General features: G+C 44.7%; 1 protein-coding gene across 4 annotated transcripts in view; it reads left to right on the plus strand.

Moving 5' to 3' along the window:
• The first annotated feature begins 1,072 nt into the window (after positions 1-1,072).
• The window catches only part of AIMP1 (aminoacyl tRNA synthetase complex interacting multifunctional protein 1), a 102,936-nt gene continuing 81,372 nt past the window's right edge, over positions 1,073-22,636 (plus strand). Inside the window, exons 1-2 of one of the 4 annotated variants that reach the window (XM_073639611.1) lie at positions 4,246-4,433; positions 13,284-13,335. In XM_073639611.1, coding sequence (XP_073495712.1) covers positions 13,334-13,335 — 2 coding nt within the window. In that variant the 5' untranslated portion in view covers positions 4,246-4,433; positions 13,284-13,333. Of the gene's footprint in view, positions 1,096-3,853; positions 3,875-4,245; positions 4,434-13,283; positions 13,336-22,636 lie in introns of those variants that run through there. The other 3 variants (XM_073639603.1, XM_073639639.1, XM_073639621.1) reach the window with 3 other exon arrangements.

Genomic DNA, 22,636 nt, shown 5'->3' on the forward strand with positions numbered 1-22,636 from the left:
AAAGGCAAGCACAGCTAGAGTGCAGACAAGGCTGAGCAGGGAGGACAGGGCTCTGTTCACACAGAACAGACAGGAAGGGAAAGACAGAGCCAGATACTCACACAGTACTTGCAGAGACAACAAGCAGGAGTTAGGTACGAGTTCAGACTCTGCAGAAAAAGGAAGGGAACGGACATAGAGGCAAAACAGGTAAAGGACAGGAGAGAGTTCAGACTGGAACTGAGTGTACGGAGGAGACCGACACTGCAGAGGGATACAGGAGCGGGTCTGGGAATACGGCCCCCAGAGAGGCGGGACGAACAGGCAAGGAGCGTGTACAGACAGGACAGACCAGACACAGGAGCGGGTCTAGGAAAACGGCCACTAAAAGGCGGAACGAACAGGCAAGGAGCGTGTTCAGACAGGACAGACCAGACACAGGAGCGGGTCTAGGTAATCGGCCCCTAGAAGGCAGGAGGAACAGGCTAGGAGCGTGTTCAGACAGGTCAGACAAGATACAGGAACGGGTCTAGGTAATCGGCCCCTAGAAGGCAGGAGGAACAGGCTAGGAGCGTGTTCAGACAGGACAGACAAGAGAACACAGAAAGGACTCAGTTCAGACACGGGAGCTGATACCGCAAAGCAGGAGACATACAGGACTCAGTTCAGACACGGGAACTAATACCGAAAAGCAGGAGACATACAGGACTTAGTTCAGACACGGGAACTAATACCGCAAAGCAGGAGACATACAGGACTAAGTTCAGACAGGCCTGGAAATACAGCCTCCAGGAAAGGCAGACAAGGAAACAAAGACGGGACCTGGCACCTTCAGAGTGCAAGCACACACTGAAGGAAAACACTATGCTCAGGCAGGGATAGAAGGGAGCTGCTGAGCTATATACCAAGTGTCAGACAGCAATAGGCTGAGGACGCACAAGGGGTGTGACCCACAGCAGGTACAAAAAGCAGGAAGTGATCGGGCGCCGCCCTTAAGCAGCAGAGACAGACACAAACAGACAGCATGGAGGGAAGCCAGAGAGACATTCCGGACAGGAGATCAAGTGCGCTCTCTTGCACAGTGGGAGATGGACCACCATGCAAGGACGCCGCCAGGTATGTTACAGCAATATATATATATATATATATATATATACGGTATATATATATATATATATATATACGGTATATATATATATATATATATACGGTATATATATATATATATATATATATATATATATATACACACTGCCAAAATTAAAGGGAACACTCAAATAACACATCCTAGATCTGAGTGAATGAAATATTCTCATTGAATACTTTGTTCTGTACTAAGTTGAATGTGCTGACAACAAAATCACAAAATCACACAAAAAATCATCAAAGGAAATCAAATTTATTAACCAATGGAGGCCTGGATTTGGAGCCACCCCTAAAATTAAAGTGGAAAAACACACTACAGGCTGATCCAACTTTGGTGTAATGTCCTTAAAACAAGTCAAAATGAGGCTCAGTATTGTGTGTGGCCTCCACGTGCCTGTATGACCTCCCTACAACACCTGGGCATGCTCCTGATGAGGTTGCGGATGGTCTCCTGTGGGATCTCCTCCCAGACCTGGACTAAAGCATCCACCAACTCCTGGACAGTCTGTGGTGCAACGTGACGTTGGTGGATGGAGCGAGACATGATGTCCCAGATGTGCTCACTCGGATTCAGGTCTGTGGAACGGACGGGCCAGTCCATAGCTTCAATGCCTTCATCTTGCAGAAACTGCTGACACACTCCAGCCACATGAGGTCTGGCATTGTCCTGCATTAGGAGGAACCCAGGGCCAACCGCTCCAGCATATGGTCTCACAAGGGGTCTGAGGATCTCATCTCGGTACCTAATGGCAGTCAGGCTACCTCTGGCGAGCACATGGAGGGCTGTGCGGCCCTCCAAAGAAATGCCACCCCACACCATTACTGACCCACTGCCAAACTGGTCATGATGAAGGATGTTGCAGGCAGCAGATCGCTCTCCACGTCGTCTCCAGACTCTTTCACATGTGCTCAGTGTGAACCTGCTTTCATCTGTGAAGAGCACAGGGTGCCAGTGGCGACTTTGCCAATCCTGGTGTGCTGTGGCAAATGCCAGGCGTCCTGTACGGTGTTGGGCTGTGAGCACAACCGCCATCTGTGGATGTCGGGCCCTCATAGAGTCAGTTTCTAACCGTTTGTGCAGACACATGCACATTTGTAGCCTGCTGGAGGTCATTTTGCAGGGCTCTGGCAGTGCTCCTCCTGTTCCTCCTTGCACAAAGGCGGAGGTAGTGGTCCTGCTGCTGGGTTGTTGCCTTCCTACGGCCCCCTCCACGTCTCCTGGTGTACTGGCCTGTCTCCTGGTAGCGCCTACTGCCTCTGGACACTACGCTGACAGACACAGCAAACCTTCTTGCTACAGCTCACATTGATGTGCCATCCTGGATGAGCTGAACTACCTGAGCAACTTCTGTGGGTTTTAGAGTCCGTCTCATGGTACCACGAGTGTGAAAGCACAACCAACATTCAAAAGTGACCAAAACATCAGCCAGAAAGCATTGGTACTGAGATGTGGTCTGTGGTCCCCACCTGCAGAACCACTCCTTTATTGAGGGTGTCTTGATAATTGCCAATAATTTCCATCTATTGTCTATTCCATTTGCACAACAGCATGTGAAATTGATTGTCAATCAGTGTTGCTTCCTAAGTGGACAATTTGATTTCACAGAAGTTTGATTTACATGGAGTTATATCCTGTTGTTTAAGTGTTCCCTTTATTTTTTTGAGCAAGTGTATATATATACACACATACAGTGTACATGTAAGTTAATATAATATAATGTGAGTAGTGCAAATATGCACCATTTTGCTAATTGAAATTTTGCTAATTCATTTTGCTTGCTGATATAGCACCATTTCCTTATTATTTGACTGTGCATCTTTCCTTCTATTATTACACTGCTAATCATAATAGACGCCATGGACGCCGGTAGGAGGTTTGCAGCGCTCCCATTCTATGGTCCCGGAATACCGAAGTGGCTGCTGGACTAGGGTCCTGGGAATGGATTCGCTCATCTCTGCACTCTACTCTGTCTGGTGGTCTCATAGACAATGAATGGAGTGTCAGTCAAGCATTTGCACCTCCACCATTCAGGACAGGGCTGTACAGTGCTCTGGTTTTTGAGATTGGTGAGGGTCCCAGTGATCAGACCTGCAGTGATCAGTAGGTTATTCCCTGTCCTGAGGATATGGGGCAATTTGAATTTTTTGTAATAATCCTTTGAAGAGGACCTGTCACTTGCCATAAATATGTCGTTTTTGTTCATCTTGTGTCAATGCCGCTGTTCCTCTGTTACAAAAGAAAACATCTCTTCTTATACTGTGCTTTGTACTATTCCTCCCAGAAATGTATGACTGTGTTGCTGAGTAGATGGCGGGTGTCCTTACACACGGTCACATTGTGCACACACCCCTTGACATGGAAGGTGTAATGGCCAGGAGGAACAAAGGAGTTCTAAGGCCACGTTCACACATTCAGTATTTGATCAGTATTTCACATCAGTATATATAAGCCAAAACCAGGAGAGGAACAATCAGAGGAAAAGTATAATAGAAACACGTCACCACTTCTGGATTTTTCACCCACTCCTGGTTTCGGCTTAGAAATACTGATGTAAAATACTGATCAAATACTGGACGTGTGAACGTGGTGTGATTGTGTAGGTGAGGCTGGGGCACCATTGTTACCAGCATGTGATTAATGTTGGGCTGTGCCAGTGTGACTTCATGGGGAATATAATATTCCTTGGAGCCCCCTGTCAGGAGGGCTGGCGGTCCTCTCATTCCCCGCCTGCTGCTGTGCTCCATACAGGTAAGATCCAGGACTACGGCCGGGTTCACACACGTGTCATTCGCGGTCCGTATATGTACCGCAATGCCCGGACGGACCGCCGGTCTCCTGAGCTTACAGCCGGTAAGGTCAGCTTGGGAGACCGGCGGTATCTAGGCATTGTGGTCCTTGGTGAACGCTGGCCTTACGCTCAGCCTGTGTGCGGACCCCAATCCCCAGCCCAGGACTGACAGCCTCATATACCCCCCTGTACTGCGGGAGAGGGGTCAGCACAGGAACCGCGCTCTGTATATGGAGCATGAGCCGCATTGTATATTGGTCAGAGCCTGCTCCCGTAGCGCCCGGCAGTGACGACATACAGGCTGCCATACACAGGCCACGGCTCTGCAGACATGACAGGAACCTCCCGCAGTACAGTCCCTCCTATGGGCAGGTGACTACTGACACTGCAGGCCTACACCAGCTCATTATGTCTAGGCATCATATTACACAGCGCCACCTGCAGGACTAGCGAGCTTGGGCAAGCCATGTGATTCGTGACGTCATCTCTCTGCGCCGGTCTCTCAGCCCTCAGGAAGAGGTAAGCGCTGCGTTTCATGTGCGGTATCTGTAGACCGGTTGGGAGCTGGTGCCTGCGGTCAGTCCGGTTCCATGGGGAGGGAGGTCGTGCTGAGTTGTTGTCGGGCGCTGGGGGAGGGGCCGCCTGACACCGGACACGTGCGCTCTGCCCGCACTGACGGCCGGTCCTCCGCTCGGTGGCGGCCTCCTCCGGCCATGCTTACATTCTCATCTGGTTGGAACCTTTTTCGCTCTTTTAAGTAGAACTTTCTGATGTCCCGGCTCCGTTCACCTTGGTGCCAGTAAATAACAGCGGGGGTGATGGGTGGGCACCAGGAGGCAGCCAGCACTGTACCCGGCTGTCATTCTACCAGACTGACAACCATACGGCTTTTATACAGCCTTTCCTGCAGATGTGAACTCGCCCTTAGGCTATGTGCCCACGTTGCATTTATGAAGCAGAAAATTTCTGCTTCATTTCTGCAAGTCCTCTCCCGGAAAAACGCATGCGGAATTCCGCACGCGTTTATCGCACGTTTTCCACATGCGGAATTGCCTTGCGTTTTTTATGCATTGGACAAAGGCAATTCTGCTTGCGGAAACGCAAAATTAAATGACATGCTGCGGATTTTTGAACGCAGCATAAGGCTGTGTGCCCACGTAGCGTTTTTCAAGCGTATATGCTGCGGAATTTCCGCAGCGTAAACGCTTGAAAAACGCATGTATATCCGCACCCCATGGTCCCCAATGGCATTCCGCAATGTCAAGGCCCATGCTGCGGTCAAAAATCCGCAGCATGTTCATTAATTTTGCGGAAGTGCAGCGGAATCAATGTGCGGATGGTACCCAAGTCTGGATGAGAGGAGACTCTCATCCAGACCTGGGTACCAAAGAACCTGTAAAAAAAAGAATAAAATAAAGTTTATACTTATCTTCTGATGTTTTCTCTCCGTCGCGCTGTTGTCTGAAGGACCTGCCACGTCATTGAGTCATGTGACCCACCACATGACTCAATGACGTCACTGCAGGTCCTGCACACAACAGCGTGAGCCGCTGAAGACTCCGGACGGGGCAGAGAATGCATCAGAAGGTGAGTATAAAGTTTATTTTTTACCATTCTGAACAAGTTGTCAAGCACTTTTCCAAGTGATGCTTGGAGAAGTGCTTGATAACCCGCATGCGGAAATGCATGCAAAGACGCCTCACAAACGCTTCTACCTGGCGGGAAAACCGCATGTAATATCCGCATGCGATTTTCCCGCCAGGGAGAAGCGTAAAAAATATGCTTCAGGTCCGCAACGTGGGCACATAGCCTAAACGCTGCGGAAAAATCCGCAGCATGTGCATAGAACTTGCGGAATCACATTGGGGACCATGGGGTGCGGGTTACCAAGCGTTTCCGCTGCGGAAATTCCGCATCAAAAACGCTACGTGGGCACACAGCCTTAGAGGGATTTCTCCTGCTTTACCAATTCTTCCCAGTGGGCCATGATTGGTTGGTAACTGGCACCTCTGCAGTGTCCTGGAGCTGTGATCGGCTGCAGCCTTCACATTGTGACAGAGGGCAGGATGGTTCCAGGCTATGTCTCCTCCATGTTCCTCCTTATTTACATATTTATCTGTCGCTTTTCACCATCTGTTTGTCATTTATTCATTTTGCTTGAAAAGAATGTAAAAAACAAAAGAAAACCTATTGGAGATTTCCCAAACTTCCAGAATACAGGGAAAATGGTGAGCGTACCGATGCCAGGATGCCAGCAGGGTGCAGTTTATTGTTATTCTGACCCGTTCACTTGGATGGAAGAGTATGACATACTCTTTGCTTTGCATTTTATGCGGACCATCGCTCAGCAACAAAAGCTGCCGTGAATAGCCCCTTGTAATATAAGGTGTCAGTTAAAGCCTAATTCCCAAGCTAGCACCACCCACGGGTGTGTGATGGCTAAGAAGAGCAATATCTGCACAGAAGACATCGCCCCAGCACACAGAGGTGACCCTAGATGGGGTGTAGTGCGGCAGCCTGGAATCAGCACTGCTTTGGGCACCTGCAGCCTGATTTACACCAAGGTCCAAAGTGGCTTTTCTTAGCAATAGATGATCTGTATTCGGGAGGTAGAACGTGTCATCATACCCTCCCCAGCAGGGTGATTAGTGTCTTGTACCTATAGCTGCGGACTCGGAAATCAGTGTGATGCCTATCAGGGCTGTGGAATCGGTAAGCCAAACCTCCGACTCCTCAATTTCCATGACTCCGACTCCCTCTTACATGGCTCATGTAAGTGATAAATTTACTGTAGCACAGATTCATCTCAGCTAAAAGTCTAGACCCTTAGATCAGGAATAGGACAGACATTTATAGGACCGCTAGCAGTTTTTTCATTGTTGAACAGAGAAAAAAATAACTGTAAAAGACAAGCACAAAAGATTACTCAAAACGCTAAAAAGAAAAAATTCTAGACGTCAAGAAAGCCAGACTGATTCCTGTTGCCCATTATTGTTTGCTCCTTAATTGAAATAGTGACATACATTTACGTCACATGTCATGTGTGAGTGAATGGAATGGGCTCAGGACCACAATCATACAGTGGGGAAAATAGTATTTGATACACTGCTGATTTTGCAAGTTTTCCCACCTACAAAGAATGGCGAGGTCTGTAATTTTTATCGTTGGTACACCTCAACTGTGAGAGACAGAATCTAAAAATAAAAAAACAGAAAATCACATTGTATGATTTTTAAATAATTAGTTAGCATTTTATTGCATGAAATAAGTATTTGATACAATAGAAAAACCCAACTTAATATTTGGTATAGAAACCTTTGTTTTCAATTAGAGGTCAGAAGTTTCCTGTAGTTCTTGACCAAGTTTGCACACACTGCAGCAGGGATTTTGGCCCACTCTTCCATACAGATCTTCTGATCTTTCAAGTTTCAGGGCTTTTGCTGTGTAACATTATGTTTCAGCTCCCTCCAAAGATTTTCTATTGGGTAGGCCACTCCAGGACCCTCCCTGAAATGTTTCTTACTGAGCCACTTCTTAGTTGCCCTGGCTGTGTGTTTTGGATCATTGTCATGCTGGAAGACCTAGCCACAACCCATCTTCAATGCTCTTACTGAGGGAAGGAGGTTGTTGGCCAAAATCTCATGATACATGACCCCATCCATCCTCCCTTCAATACGGTGCAGTTGTCATGTTCCCTTTGCAGAAAAGCACCCCAAAAGTATGATGTTTCCCCCACCATGCTTCACGGTTGCGATTGTGTTCTTGGGGTTGTACTCATCCTTCTTACTCCAAAGAAGGCGAGTGGAGTTGAGACCAAAAAGTTCTATTTTGGTCTCATCTGATACATAACCTTCTCCCATGCCTCCTCTGGATCATCCAGATGGTCATTGGCGAACTTCAAACAGGCCTGGCCATGTGCTTTTGTGAGCAGGGGGACCTTGCGTGCCATGCAGGATTTTAATCCATGACAGCTTAGTGTGTTACTAATGGTAATGTTTGAGACTGAAGTCCCAGCTCTCTTCAGGTCCTTGACCAGGTCCTCTCATGTACTTCTGGGCTGATTTCTGACCTTTCAGAATCAACCTGACCCCACGAGGCGAGATCTTGCATGGAGCCCCAGACTGAGGAAGATTGACAGTCATCTTGTGTGTCTTCCATTTTCTAATAATTTTGCCAATAGTTGCCTTCTCACCAAGCTGCTTGCCTATTGTCTTGTAGCCCATCCCAGCGTTGTGCTGGTCTACAATTTTGTCCCTGGTCTTTGGTCTTGGCCATGGTGGTGAGGTTGGAGTGTGATTGATTAAATGTGTTGACAGGTGTCTTTTATACAAGTAACAAGTTCAAACAGGTGCGACTAATACAGGTAATGAGTACAGAGTAGGAGGGCTTCTTAAAGGAAAACTAACAGGTCTGTGAGAGCCAGAATTCTTGCTGGTTGGTAGGTGATCACTTATTTCATGCAATAAAATGCAAATTAATTATGTAAAAATCATACAATGTGATTTTCTGGATTTTTTTTTAGGTTCTGTCTCACAGGTGAAGTGTACCTACGATAAAAATTACAGACCTCGCCATTCTTTGTAGGTGGTAAAACTTGCAAAATCAGCAGTGTATCAAATACTTTTTTTCCCCACTGTATGAGGCAGGTGCATTTCAACATTTTTTTCATGTCCACAGGGGGGATCTAAAACGTTTACAACCTATGATGTACATATACACGTCATAGGTCGCCTCCCCCTTTTCTGTGCGGCCTCTGGCGATGAGCTCACACTTTTTCAGGCACATGACAGCTGATTTCATCAACTGACATGTGCCCCTAACAGCTGTGGGCGGAATCGCGATCCACCCACGTCTATTAACATGTTAAATGCCGCTGTCAATACCTGTAAGCGCGTGATTACCTCCGTCTATCACATGATCGCGGGCTGCTTATAAGTTATGGGAGACCCCTGTAGTTGTCATTGCCGAACTGCTATGAGCGCCGCCCTGCTATGTGTAACATAAGCAATCCGATGATCGCAGCTTCTAGTCTAGGAGACTATTGAAGCAAGTGAAAGGTAAAAAAAATTTTTTTTAACAATATAAAAGTTAGTCACCACCCCCCCCTTTCGCCCCATGCAAAATAAAACAATAAAAAAATCCACATACAGTACAGACCAAAAGTTTGGACACACCTCATTTAAAGATTTTTCTGTATTTTTATGACAGTTGTACATTCACACTGAAGGCATCAAAACTATGAATTAACACATGTGGAATTATATACTTAACAAAAAAGTGTGAAACAACTGAAAATATGTCTTATATTCTAGGTTCTTCAAAGTAGCCACCTTTTGCTTTGATGACTGCTTTGCACACTCTTGGCATTCTCTTGATGAGCTTCAAGAGGTAGTCACCGGAAATGGTTTTCACTTCACAGTTGTGCCCTGTCAGGTTTAATAAGTGGGATTTCTTTCATTATAAATGGGGTTGGGACCATCAGTTGTGTTGTGCAGAAGTCTGGTGGATACACAGCTGATAGTCCTACTGAATAGACTGTTAGCTGCTTTTTTCTTGCCATAATACAAATTCTAAGTAAAGAAAAACGAGTGGCCATCATTACTTTAAGAAATGAAGGTCAGTCAGTCCAAAAAATTGGGAAAGCTTTGAAAGTGTCCCCAAGTGCAGTTGCAAAAACCATCAAGCGCTACTAAGAAACTGGCTCACATGAGGACCGCCCCAGGAAAGGAAGACCAAGAGTCACCTCTGCTTCAGAGGATAAGTTTATCCGAGTCATCAGCCTCAGAAATCGCAGGTTAACAGCAGCTCAGATTAGAGACCAGGTCAATGCCACACAGAGTTCTAGCAGCAGATACATCTCTTCAATAACTGTTAAGAGGAGACTTTGTGCAGCAGGCCTTCATGGTAAAATAGCTGCTAGGAAACCATTGCTAAGGACGGGCAACAAGCAGAAGAGACTTGTTTGGGCTAAAAAACACAAGGAATGGATATTAGACCAGTGGAAATCTGTGCTTTGGTCTGATGAGTCCAAATTTGAGATCTTTGGTTCCAACCACCGTGTCTTTATGCGATGCAGAAAAGGTGAACGGATGGACTCTACATGCCTGGTTCCCACCGTGAAGCATGGAGGAGAAGGTGTGATGGTGTGGGGGTGCTTTGCTGCTGACACTGTTGGGGATTTATTCAAAATTGAAGGCATACTGAACCAGCATGGCTACCACAGCATCTTGCAGCGGCATGCTATTCCATCCGGTTTGCGTTTAGTTGGACCATCATTTATTTTTCAACAGGACAATGACCCCAAACACACCTCCAGGCTGTGTAAGGGCTATTTGACCAAGAAGGAGGGTGCTGCGCCAGATGACCTAGCCTCCACAGTCACTAGACCTGAACCCAATCTAGATGGTTTGGGGTGAGCTGGACCGCAGAGTGAAGGCAAAAGGGCCAACAAGTGCTAAGCATCTGTGGGAACTCCTTCAAGATTGTTGGAAGACCATTTCCGGTGACTACCTCTTGAAGCTCATCAAAAGAATGCCAAGAGTGTGCAAAGCAGTCATCAAAGCAAAAGGTGGCTACTTTGAAGAACCTAGAATATAAGACATATTTTCAGTGGTTTCACACTTTTTTGTTAAGTATATAATTCCACATGTGTTAATTCATAGTTTTGATGCCTTCAGTGTGAATGTACAATTTTCATAGTCATGAAAATACAGAAATTTCTTTAAATGAGAAGGTGTGTCCAAACTTTTGGTCTGTACTGTATTTGGTCTCGGCGAGTTAAGAATCGCCCGATCTATCACAATCTAAAAAGAATTAATCCAATCGATAAACGACGTAGCGAGAAAAAAAATCCAAACTTCAAAATTCCGTGGTTTTTTTTTTTGGGGGGGGTTGCTGCAACATTGCAATAAAATTCAATAAATCGATCAAAATATTGTATCTAGCCCAACATGGTATAAATAAAAATGTCATCTTGGTGTGCAAGAAATAAGCCCTCACCCAGCCCCAGATCTCGAAAATGGAGACACTACGGGTGTCGGAAAATGGAGGCCTTTTTTTTTTTTTTTTTTTTTTTTTATACAAAATTTGGATTTTTTTTTCACCACCTAAATACGAAAGAACCTATACATGTTTGGTGTCTATGGCCTCGTAATGACCTGGAGAATCATAATGGCAGGTCAGTTTTAGCAATCAGTGAACGTGATAAAATAGAACCCCAAAAAACAACTGTGGAATTGCTCTTTTGTGCAATTTCATCGCACTTGGATTTTTTTTCCCATTTTCCAGTACACGATATGGTAAAACCAATGGTGTTGTTCAGAAGTACAACTTGTTCACAAAAACCAAGCCTTCACACAGCCATATTGACCGACAAAAAAGTAATTGCTCTGGGAAGAAGGGGAGCAAAAAACGAAAACTGAAAAAACCCAAGGTGGTGAAGGGGTTAAAAAAAATCAGTGAGAAGGAAAAAAGAGTTTAAAAGAAAAAGCATTAATGCAATAAAAATAAATTAATAACAGCATGTGTACCCAAAAATTGTACCAAGAAAACCATCAGCTCTCCACAAAAGTACAAGCCCCCGCACAACTCTATTGATGGAAAAATGAATTTATGAGTCTCAGAAAATAGCGACAAACCACATTTTTTATTTTTTTTTACAAAGTTCAGAATCAATTTTAACCACTAATAAATATATATATATATATATATATATATATATATATATATATATATATATAGCTGGCTATCACTGTAATTGTGCTTCGGCCAGTTTTCCTTTTTTTCTGCTTTTTATTGGTATCTTTTTGTGGTATGTAGAATGTTTTGATAACTTTTTATTGCAGTTTTGGGGAGAGGTGTGGTGACTGATGAATGGAAATATTAGCATTACAAATTGTATTTTTTTCTTTACGATGTTTACAGTGTTATTGTGCATGCACAGACGCGTGAACTCGAATCAGGCAGTGCTCGCTCTGGGTAAGCAAACACTGTCACAGAGGAAGTCCCCAAAATGCCAATTGAAAAGGGTTTAACTGTGCAATGCCTAAGCCCCCTAATTTGAATTTGGATGAAAAGTAATTTTCTCAGGCACCGTACCACTAAAATGTACATTGCTATAGGAATGATTATAGGGACTAATTCCCCTATATCACTGTATAGCTAGTCTAGCTGCTTTCGGGGGGTAGACTCCCTTTAACCATTTTTCAAACATGAGACAACACCTTTTATGTATAAATTTGAGAGGTGGGACTGCAGGGGGATGCTATCCACTTTTACTGTGCTTGGTAGTCACCAGTGTGCAACAAATAATCTTGAAAAGAGCCCCCTTCATTTTCACAATGGGTTGTCCAGCCCCTCTTACACCGCAGTATATTGGAATCCTGCTCTAGTGTTCTGTGACCATCTAGGTAACTGTACATACATAGCAGTTGGAGAAGACTTGTGGAAGACATTTACCGTGTATCTTTTATTATAAAACAGAACATTGCTGGCTGCATTTGCTTACAGCGTGGCTATTACTTTCCTAAAAATATGTGAAAGAACTTAACCTGGCCGTGTCAGATTCCCAAAAGAGACACGTCTCCGATCCTGGTACCAGCCTTCACTTCCAGGTAGCTGTCATTCTAAGACAGGGATCTCAAACTCAAAACACACAAAGGGCCAAAATGAAAAAATGAGCCCCACATAGTCCTCCATACAGTATAGTGGGCCCCACATAGCCCTCCATACAGAATAATGGGCCCCACATAGCCCTCCATACAGAATAATGGGCCCCACATAGCCCTCCATACGGTATAGTGGGCCCCACATAGCCCTCCATACGGTATAGTGGGCCCCACATAGCCCTCCATACGGTATAGTGGGCCCCACATAGCCCTCCATACGGTATAGTGGGCCCCACATAGCCCTCCATACGGTATAGTGGGCCCCACATAGCCCTCCATACGGTATAAGGGGCCCATATAGGGGTGGTAGTTCTGGTGGGCCAGAGTTTGACGTGTGTTCTAAGAGTTTGTGAACACATCTTTTTAGGTGCATTCCGCCTGAAAAAGCCTTAAAAAGTGGGGGGGGGAAAATAATCATTTGTACAGCAAGGTCAAAACGTCTTGCTTTACATATGTTTTGTCTTTCAAATCCGTGAAGTAGCTAAAAAAAGTGACAGGTCCACTAGAAGTGTCCAAGACGACGTTGGAAAAGCTGCTTCAGGGAAAACACCGCCGTCATTTACCTGAAGCGTCTTGCTTCAAAAACTGTATGTGATTGCCGTCATTGCACATACCCTAAAATTGGAGTCTGCTGTCCCCAGCATTGACCAAAGAGCGCCATTGGAAAGCTGAAAAGTGAAACATTTCTCATCTTTGCTTGTAGATTTCCAGCTTTTGTGGAAAAATCCCTTTGCAGCAAGTTACTGTCCGTACATGTAAGTGCCTTTCTTAATGATCTTTCTTACAAGACCTTTAGGACTCCTGTGATTTTCTGTCTCTTGTTAAACTTAGCAGAAACGGTTTGAAAATTTGTGTGGTTGCGATATAGTAATGGCTGCCTCCAAAAATGTGCACTTCTTTGAGTGTATGTGCACACCGGCAGTGTTTTTCCTGAAACATCTTCTATAATGTCTTCGATGTTGTCGTCACTGCATTCTTGGTCTTCTATCCTTTGGATTACGATATTGGAGAGAAGAAGACACAGGACAGGATGTTTGTGTCTAAACATACTCTAACCTTTATTACAAAACACAGGGCTAATATACACCCTGAAGGCAGGAAACGGATTTGCCATATATGGTTCGATTATACAGTTTAGCTGAACAAGCGAAAAAAAGCTATGCTTTAAAATATTTAATTAGACTTATCTGGTTACCAAGACCATTTTATCTTCTTGCAAGAACACATTATTGCTACAAGATGAAATATCTGGCCAGGGAGTACATGTTATCTTTTTAGCAAGGACACGCTATTGATACAAGAAGGAACATTTCAGCTTGCTGTTTTTTTACCTAAAATAACTGTCAGACTTACAGTACAGACCAAAAGTTTGGACACACCTTCTCATTTAAAGATTTTTCTGTATTTTCATGACTTTGAAAATTGTACATTCACACTGAAGGCATCAAAACTATGAATTAACACATGTGGAATTATATACTTAACAAAAAAGTGTGAAACAACTGAAAATATATCTTATATTCTAGGTTCTTCAAAGTAGCCACCTTTTGCTTTGATGACTGCTTTGCACACTCTTGGCATTCTCTTGATGAGCTTCAAGAGGTAGTCACTGGAAATGGTTTTCACTTCACAGGTGTGCCCTGTCAGGTTTAATAAGTGGGATTTCTTGCCTTATACATGGGGTTGGGACCATCAGTTGTGTTATGCAGAAGTCAGGTGGATACACAGCTGATAGTCCTACTGAATAGACTGTTAGCTGCTTTTTATTGCCATAATACAAATTCTAAGTAAAGAAAAACGAGTGGCCATCATTACTTTAAGAAATGAAGGTCAGTCAGTCCGAAAAATTGGGCACACTTTGAATGTGTCCCCAAGTGCACTTGCAAAAACCATCAAGCGCTACAAAGAAACTGGCTCACATGAGGACCGCCCCAGGAAAGGAAGACCAAGAGTCACCTCTGCTTCTGAGGATAAGTTTATCCGAGTCACCAGTCTCAGAAATCGTAGGTTAACAGCAGCTCAGATTAGAGACCAGGTCAATGCCACACAGAGTTCTAGCAGCAGACACATCTTTTCAACAACTGTTAAGAGGAGACTTTGTGCAGCAGGCCTTCATGGTAAAATAGCTGCTAGGAAACCACTGCTAAGGACAGGCAACAATCAGAAGAGACTTGTTTGGGCTAAAGAACACAAGGAATGGACATTAGACCAGTGGAAATCTGTGCGTTGGTCTGATGAGTCCAAATTTGAGATCTTTGGTTCCAACTACCGTGTCTGTGCGACGCAGAAAAGGTGAACGGATGGACTCTACATGCCTGGTTTCAACCGTGAAGCATGGAGGAGGAGGTGTGATGGTGTGGGGGTGGTTTGCTGGTGACACTGTTGGGGATTTATTCAAAATTGAAGGCATACTGAACCAGCATAGCTACCACAGCATCTTGCAGCGGCATGCTATTCCATCCGGTTTGCGTCTAGTTGGACCATCATTTATTTTTCAACAGGACAATGACCCCAAAACACCTCCAGGATGTGTAAGGGCTCTTTCACCAAGAAGGAGAGTGATGGGGTGCTACACCAGATGACCTGGCCTCCACAGTCACCAGACCTGAACCCAATCGAGATGGTTTGGGGTGAGCTGGAACGCAGAGTGAAGGCAAAAGAGCGAACAAGTGCTAAGCATCTCTGGGAACTCCTTCAAGATTGTTGGAAGACCATTTCCAGTGACTACCTCTTGAAGCTCATCAAGAGAATGCCAAGAGTGTGCAAAGCAGTCATCAAAGCAAAAGGTGGCTACTTTGAAGAACCTAGAATATAAGATATATTTTCTGTTGTTTCACACTTTTTTGTTAAGTATATAATTTCGCATGTGTTAATTCATAGTTTTGATGCCTTCAGTGTGAATGTACAATTTTCATAGTCATGAAAATACAGAAAAATCTTTAAATGAGGTGTGTCCAAACTTTTGGTCTGTACTGTATATAGCATGGATGGGGTCTTTAAACTTGAGGGACTCCATCTTCTGCTATAACATTCCATCCTTTTGTTCCTTCATTTATCAATACGAATCTCTGTTTTCTTTTAGTACAACGCTGAATACACATTAGAAAAAGCTTAAAAACCAAATAAACTGCAAGACACATTAGCAAAACCTGTAAAATAGCTTGCACTATACCAGCCAACCACCCACCGATACCTTTAAACCAATTTGCGGGATTTAGAAAGGAAAATCTGTGTGGAATTATTGGCCAAAGTATTTGAACAGTTCACCCAAAAGTTTATCTCGTCCCATGAGACCAGGACAGCGAGAAAGGGTATGCTAGTGGACGTCACAGGGGCATGTGTACATATCCAACAGTTAGCAATGGTCTGGTTTTGCTCCTTTAGTCCATCGATTAGAGCAAGATGGTGTCTAATGAATCTATTGTCGTCTCCATCTGTGGCGCTCAACCTAGTCCATGCACCTGTGGTTGTAAGGATGCAGGTAAGTGTAAACAATGTCATCATTCTTTGTCCGCTGGTTCTCCTAGTATCTTTTTGCAATGGGATGCGTGGATCCAGGTCTCTTTTCCCTCTAGCTTAACGGCTGTACTTGTGGTCAGCAGAACTTGAAAGGGTCCGTCAAACCGTGGATCTAGGCTTTTCCTCACGTGTCTTTTTATAACCACCCAGTCTCCAGGTTGCAGCGTATGGCTGCTAGAGTCTTGATCTGGATCTGGAAGAGAACTGAAGACATTATCATGTGCTTGCTTAATCTTTTTGTGTAAAGCCCTCACGTAGGAACTTAGCACATGGTTGTTCATTTCTAATGCTTGTGGATAGAAACACCCTAGGCTGGGTACTTTGCCAAACAATATCTCATATGGGGAGAGTCCAGTCTTTCTATTAGGCGTGTATCTTACTGAAAACAGAGCAAGCGGTAAACAGTCCGGCCATGGTTTTCCTGTCTCAGCCATGGCTTTCTGAATTTTTAATTTCAATGTCCCATTCAGTCTTTCCACTTTACCACTACTTTGTGGGTGATATGGGGTGTGGAATGCTTGTTGAATTCCTAGAGCTGACATGACTTCATTCATTATTTCACCTGTGAAGTGTGTACCTCTGTCACTCTCAATTACCTCTGGTACCCCATACCTGCAGACCACCTCCGCAAGCAGTTTCTTTGCGGTTGCCGCAGCCTTGGCTTTGGCAATCGGGAAAGCCTCTGGCCATCCTGAGAACAAATCAATACAGACCAACACATATTCCCATGATCCTGACTTTGGCAGCTGAATATAATCAATTTGCAGTCTCTGGAATGGATAGAGGGGCCGGAGGATGTGTTTGGGTGGTGTTTTAACTACTCTACCCTGATTATGTGTAGCACATATATCATGCACCCTTGTACCAGGTTTTCAATACAGGTGGAGAATCCTGGTGCCACCCAATATTTCTGCATCACACTCATCACACCCGTTTTAGATTGGTGTGTCGGCCCATGTAGTATCTGGGCAGCTGCTGGGTACAGTGCCCTTGGAAGGCATCGTCGTGTCCCTTTCCCCCATATCCCATTTGCTTCATTCAGGCATGCACCTTCCTTTAACCACTTATCAACCTCCTCCTTTTGAGCCTGAGCCTGCATTTGGGATAAGATGTCCTCCGACACAAAGGGGTTTTTAGGGGCACTTAACTGACGTACTGTTGACCCTTGTTGCGGCTTACAGGCTGCTGTTTTTGCCGCTGCATCTGCCATCGCGTTACCTCTGCTTACCTGGTCGGTGCGTCTGGTATGTGCTCTTACCTTTATGACAGCTACTTGTTTGGGTAGTTGTAGCGCATCAATTAACTGCTGGACCGCATCAGCATTCTTAATGGGGTGTCCTGCTGCCGTCAAGAAACCTCTTGACTTCCATATTGGACCAAAATCATGCGATATACCGAATGCGTACCTAGAATCTGTGTAAATGTTAACAATACTACCTTCCGCTAGTTTACAGCCCTCGGTTAGGGCCCTAAGTTCAGCTTCTTGAGCCGATTGGTGTGGGAGCATTGGTTCTGCCTTGATTACTGCATTGAGGGAGATAACTGCGTATCCAGTATGGAAGGTACCTGAATCGTCCTGATGACGGGATCCATCTACAAAAAATTCAAAATCTGCATTTTGTAATTCATGTTCAAATACAGTAGGTAAACCTGCCGTTTCTTGTGCCATAATTTGTACACAGTCATGAGGAACTTCCTCTCTTGGATCTTCCTTAAAAAGCACAGTACCTGACTCCTCCTTTAGATCCGAGAGAGGTAACAAAGTTGCTGGATTCAGGGTAGTACACCTCTGTAAAGAAACATTGGGAGGCATTAACAGTGCACATTGTAACCTAAGATGACGTGCTGCTGAGAGGTGAGCGGGTTGCACTTGATTCAATATAGTATAGACATCATGAGGTGTTAGAACGGTGAGCGGGTGATCTAGAACAATGTCTGTGGATTTATGGAGTAATAGTCCAACAGCATGCAGAGCACGTACACAGGATGGTGCACCTCTGGCTACCGCATCCAATCTGCCACTAAAGTAGGCAACAGGTCTCTGATTATCACCGTGTGTTTGCGTTAAAACTCCTGCTGCATGTCCAGCTTGTTCATGAAGGTACAGAGTAAATGGGAGCTCATAATTAGGTGTACCCAAAGCTGGAGCGGCCAAAATACGGTTCTTGAGAGAATAAAAACAGTCTATTGCCTCTGGTGTTAGTACAAAAGGTGTTGGAGTAAGACAGTCATAGAGGGGCTGCATTAAAACAGAGACGGCATGAATCCACTGTCTGCAATAGGAAACAAGTCCAAGAAAAGTTCTGAGGGCTGCAACATTAATGGGGACGGTGAATGCCTGTACTGCTAGTTTACGTGCATTTGTCAAATGACGAGCTCCTGGTGTAATGCAATGTCCCAAAAAGGTGACTGAAGATTTACAAAACTGAAGCTTATCTTTCGATGCCTTGCAGCCAGCGCGATAGAGAAACAACATAAGTGATATAGTTGCACTATGACATTGTTTCCTGGAGGGGGCACAAATGAGCAGGTCATCGACATATTGCAAAACAACGATATGTGGTTCAGACCATCCCTCCAGTATTTCCTGCAGACTTGCAGTGTACATTGTGGGTGAATTCTGGGCACCCTGTGGCAACACTGTCCATGTATATTGACTACCCTGGAATGTGAAAGCAAACAGGTACTGGCAGTCAGGATGTAATGGTACACTGAAAAATGCATTTGCCAAATCGACCACTGAAAAACAAAGAGAGTTAGAAGGTATCTGTGACAGGAGAGTATGCGGGTTGGGCACAACTGGTGTTAGAAGTTCTGTGGCTTTGTTAACCAACCGAAGGTCATGGACCATTCTATATGTGGCTGGTTGTCCTGGCACGCTCTTTTTCTTTACTGGGAACAGGGGAGTGTTGCAAGGGGACTGGGTTTTGACTAGGACTCCTCTCTGTAGTAATTTTTGGACTTGCTGGGCTATGGCATTCTCCTGAGCCGAGCTAAGGGGATACTGCCTCTGTTGAGGTAAGATTGCTCCTGGTTTTAATTTCACCATCACTGGTTCAACTCTTAACCTACCAACATCTGTTTTGTCTGAGGCCCAAAAATCATGTGGCACAGCCTGCTCTAATATCAGGGGAAACTCATTTGTCTCTTCTATGCTGGCAATCTAGTGACATAATTTTGCAAAGGGTACTTGGTTTTAAATCTGGGGTCATGGTCACAGTGCCATCGGGATGATACTCTATATGTGCTTGTAATTGGGACAACACATCATTTCCCAAAAGATTACATTGGCCTCGGGGCGATACCATGAGCTGGCTATGTACAGTAGCTCCTTGAATTTGCAGGGGAATTTTTTTAGTGACAGGGAGCAGGACAGACGGGGAATTGAAGGGGGTGGCAGTGACATGATGTGAATAATCAGTGTCAGTATATGGCCAATCACCTTGCGTAATTACTGAATTGTCGGCCCCCGTATCTACTTGGAAATCGATTTCATGTCCCCCTGGTAGGTTCACTTGCACTATACAACTGGGAGTTGGGGGTAAGGAGATGAAGGGGTTCATGTGCAAGCTACCCTCATCCTATGGGGGCGTTGTTTGGTCAGCTGGAGGACCCGTACTCTGAGCATTTGGATACGGGTTGGTCCTACAGTTCTTTCTAAAATGTCCTGGCTTTTTACATCCGTAACACAGTTTCTGTCCTCCTCCTTCAGTCCGTCCTCTGCTTCTGTTGTTTCTGGGGGTCGTCTCTACTATGTGTATTCTGGCAGCTCTTTTTGCCTGCGCTATGTCATATTGTGCCCCCTGAGCTATTCTAGCTAAATCTTCTGCCTTCACTGATCTCCAGTCCGGTCTACTTGCTTTTACCTTCTCTGCAATCTCTTTCTTTAGTCCATTCATGAAAGCACTTGCTAATACCCTCTCACTAGTCTTATTCCCGGGGTTGAACCCCATTTCTGACCAGGTTTTCTTTAGTGCATAGAAATAATCCTTAGGATCTTCCTCCTTCCCTTGCACTCTATCTTCTAGTGTAACTTGCTTTTCTGCTTGCCTGTCTTGACATGCTTTTACCAATGCTGCTGCGAATAGGACTCCAGCTGCTGCATCATTAGATTCTGCATCTACGGGTCCTGTCCTATTGGCATACTGTTTTTTTGCCTCATCTATCAACCTATCATAGCGGGCTTCATCTGCCAATTTTCCCTTAATTACCCCCTGCAGATCTATTCTAGTGGCATGGTACGTATCCTGTATGGTGGTGATCATTCTAGCGAAAACCATAGGGGACTGGGATGGGTCTGGCAGCTGGGAGATCAGTGCCAACTGCTCTGAAGGACTCCATGGTCTATACATTAACATTGTACGAGCTTCCTGACCTGGAACCACTGCATCGCCCCCCCCCCCTGCTGCTGCTGATGGTGCTCCTGGCACAACTACCGTCCTCATTGGGAATAGACTAGCTGGGTGGGGTCTCGGTCCTCCACATGCCACACAGATGTCTACTGTCAAGGGGTTCTGCTGTCCACATCTGGGGCAAACCCAACATTTAGGTTCCTGGGAATTCTGATACTGGGGTGGGGGTGACGTCGGGAGCGGACAGGGAGGAAAATCTGTCATTCTGGTTTTTGTCAGTCTGTAACGTCCGTCTCCTAGTTCTTCAATCTTTCCTTCAAAATAAGCGCATGCATTCATCCATACATCTACTGTCCCTAACAGACCCTTATCTTTCAGCCATCCATGATAGGAGTTAAAGAAGGATTTCCATTTCTCTCCATTCATCTCTCCATTCTCATTCATTCCCGCTTTACACAATATTTTGTCAATTCCAATCAGTGCCTGTTTCCCTTCTCTGCGTACTACTAAGTCTTTGGCTAGAATACCTTCCTTGGCATTTTGGTTCCCCATTTTTTTCGGTTCTCCTCACCTAGAAGAGACTCCTCAGTCACTTAGACAATGGTCACTTAGACAATGGGCCACAAAGGTTTCTGAACCATTCCACTACTAGCCTCTCTAGGACTTATACGCCAGCCAGAAAAACAGACCAAAAACATCAATCCCGGGACACATCCACAACACAATCATCGGATCCATACTTTCATTCTTAAATTCTCCAAAGGATAGAAGGCAGGACTGATCTGAGGGGATTCTACTGGTTCAAAGGGACCTGAGCCAGACAACAATCTGTGAATTACCTGGGGAGCCGACCGCTCGGGGGTGAGGGAGTCTCTTCTATGCAGTGATATAATTAGGTAGAATATAACAGTTATTCTTACCTCAGCGCTGTATATATCACCAACAGAGAGCTTCACTCGTCCCACGTCTCGGACCGGTCGAGCACCCTTGGGTAGATTAACTCAAGGTCCCTGTTCGAGGTGCCAGCTGTCGTCACTGCATTCTTGGTCTTCTATCCTTTGGATTACGATATTGGAGAGAAGAAGACACAGGACAGGATGTTTGTGTCTAAACATACTCTAACCTTTATTACAAAACACAGGGCTAATATACACCCTGAAGGCAGGAAACGGATTTGCCATATATGGTTCGATTATACAGTTTAGCTGAACAAGCGAAAAAAAGCTATGCTTTAAAATATTTAATTAGACTTATCTGGTTACCAAGGCCATTTTATCTTCTTGCAAGAACACATTATTGCTACAAGATGAAATATCTGGCCAGGGAGTACATGTTATCTTTTTAGCAAGGACACGCTATTGATACAAGAAGGAACATTTCAGCTTGCTGTTTTTTACCTAAAATAACTGTCAGACTTATATAGCATTGATGGGGTCTTTAAACTTGAGGGACTCCATCTTCTGCTATAACAATGTCATCTAGCGGCATCTTGGCCCCCGATGTGTTTTTTTAGTTACAAATTCTACATTGCTGCCATTCTGACATTGCTGTTCACGTATTCATTATTTTAGACGTTTGAGTACTTTTCCTGGGAGAATCCGCCTGAAAAAGATGTTGCGTGCACATACTCTAAGTCTGTGTGCCCACCATGCGTTTTTGGTGCGTATCTGCAGCGCATAAACGCTCCAGAAACGCATTGCATACCTTATCCCATGACTTCCTATGACATTCTGCAAGTTCTGTTCACATGGTCCTTATTTTTTCTGCGCAGATTTTACTCGCAGAAAAAATACGGACATGACCAATTCTTGTGCGTTTCTGCATGCGTATTTGCCTATACAATGCATTGGAAAAACGCATGCAAAAACGCATGTAAAAAACTAATGCGTTTATCTGCCAAGGAGATGCAGAAATGCTCAGGAAAATTTCTGCTTCATTTCTGCATCGTGGGCACTAAGCCTAAAAGTGTTTTCTAGGCTCTGCATTAATTTTCTGCGTACTGTGACTACTGATTGCCAAATCCTGGCTCTGTGCACACTGTCAGGATTTTGCTCTTTTGTCAGTTTGTAAATCACACACTTGTGCTTATGTGACAACCTGGTCGAGCTGCCAATTGTGCAGAATTTTTACAGTGTGCACATTGCACAATGTCAGGATTCTGCAATCTGAAGTCACTTATGTGGGG

Source organism: Phyllobates terribilis, unplaced genomic scaffold (assembly GCF_046119375.1).
Source record: "Phyllobates terribilis strain yellow unplaced genomic scaffold, ASM4611937v1 Scaffold_1__5_contigs__length_1240528914, whole genome shotgun sequence".
Taxonomy (NCBI): Eukaryota; Metazoa; Chordata; class Amphibia; order Anura; family Dendrobatidae; genus Phyllobates; species Phyllobates terribilis.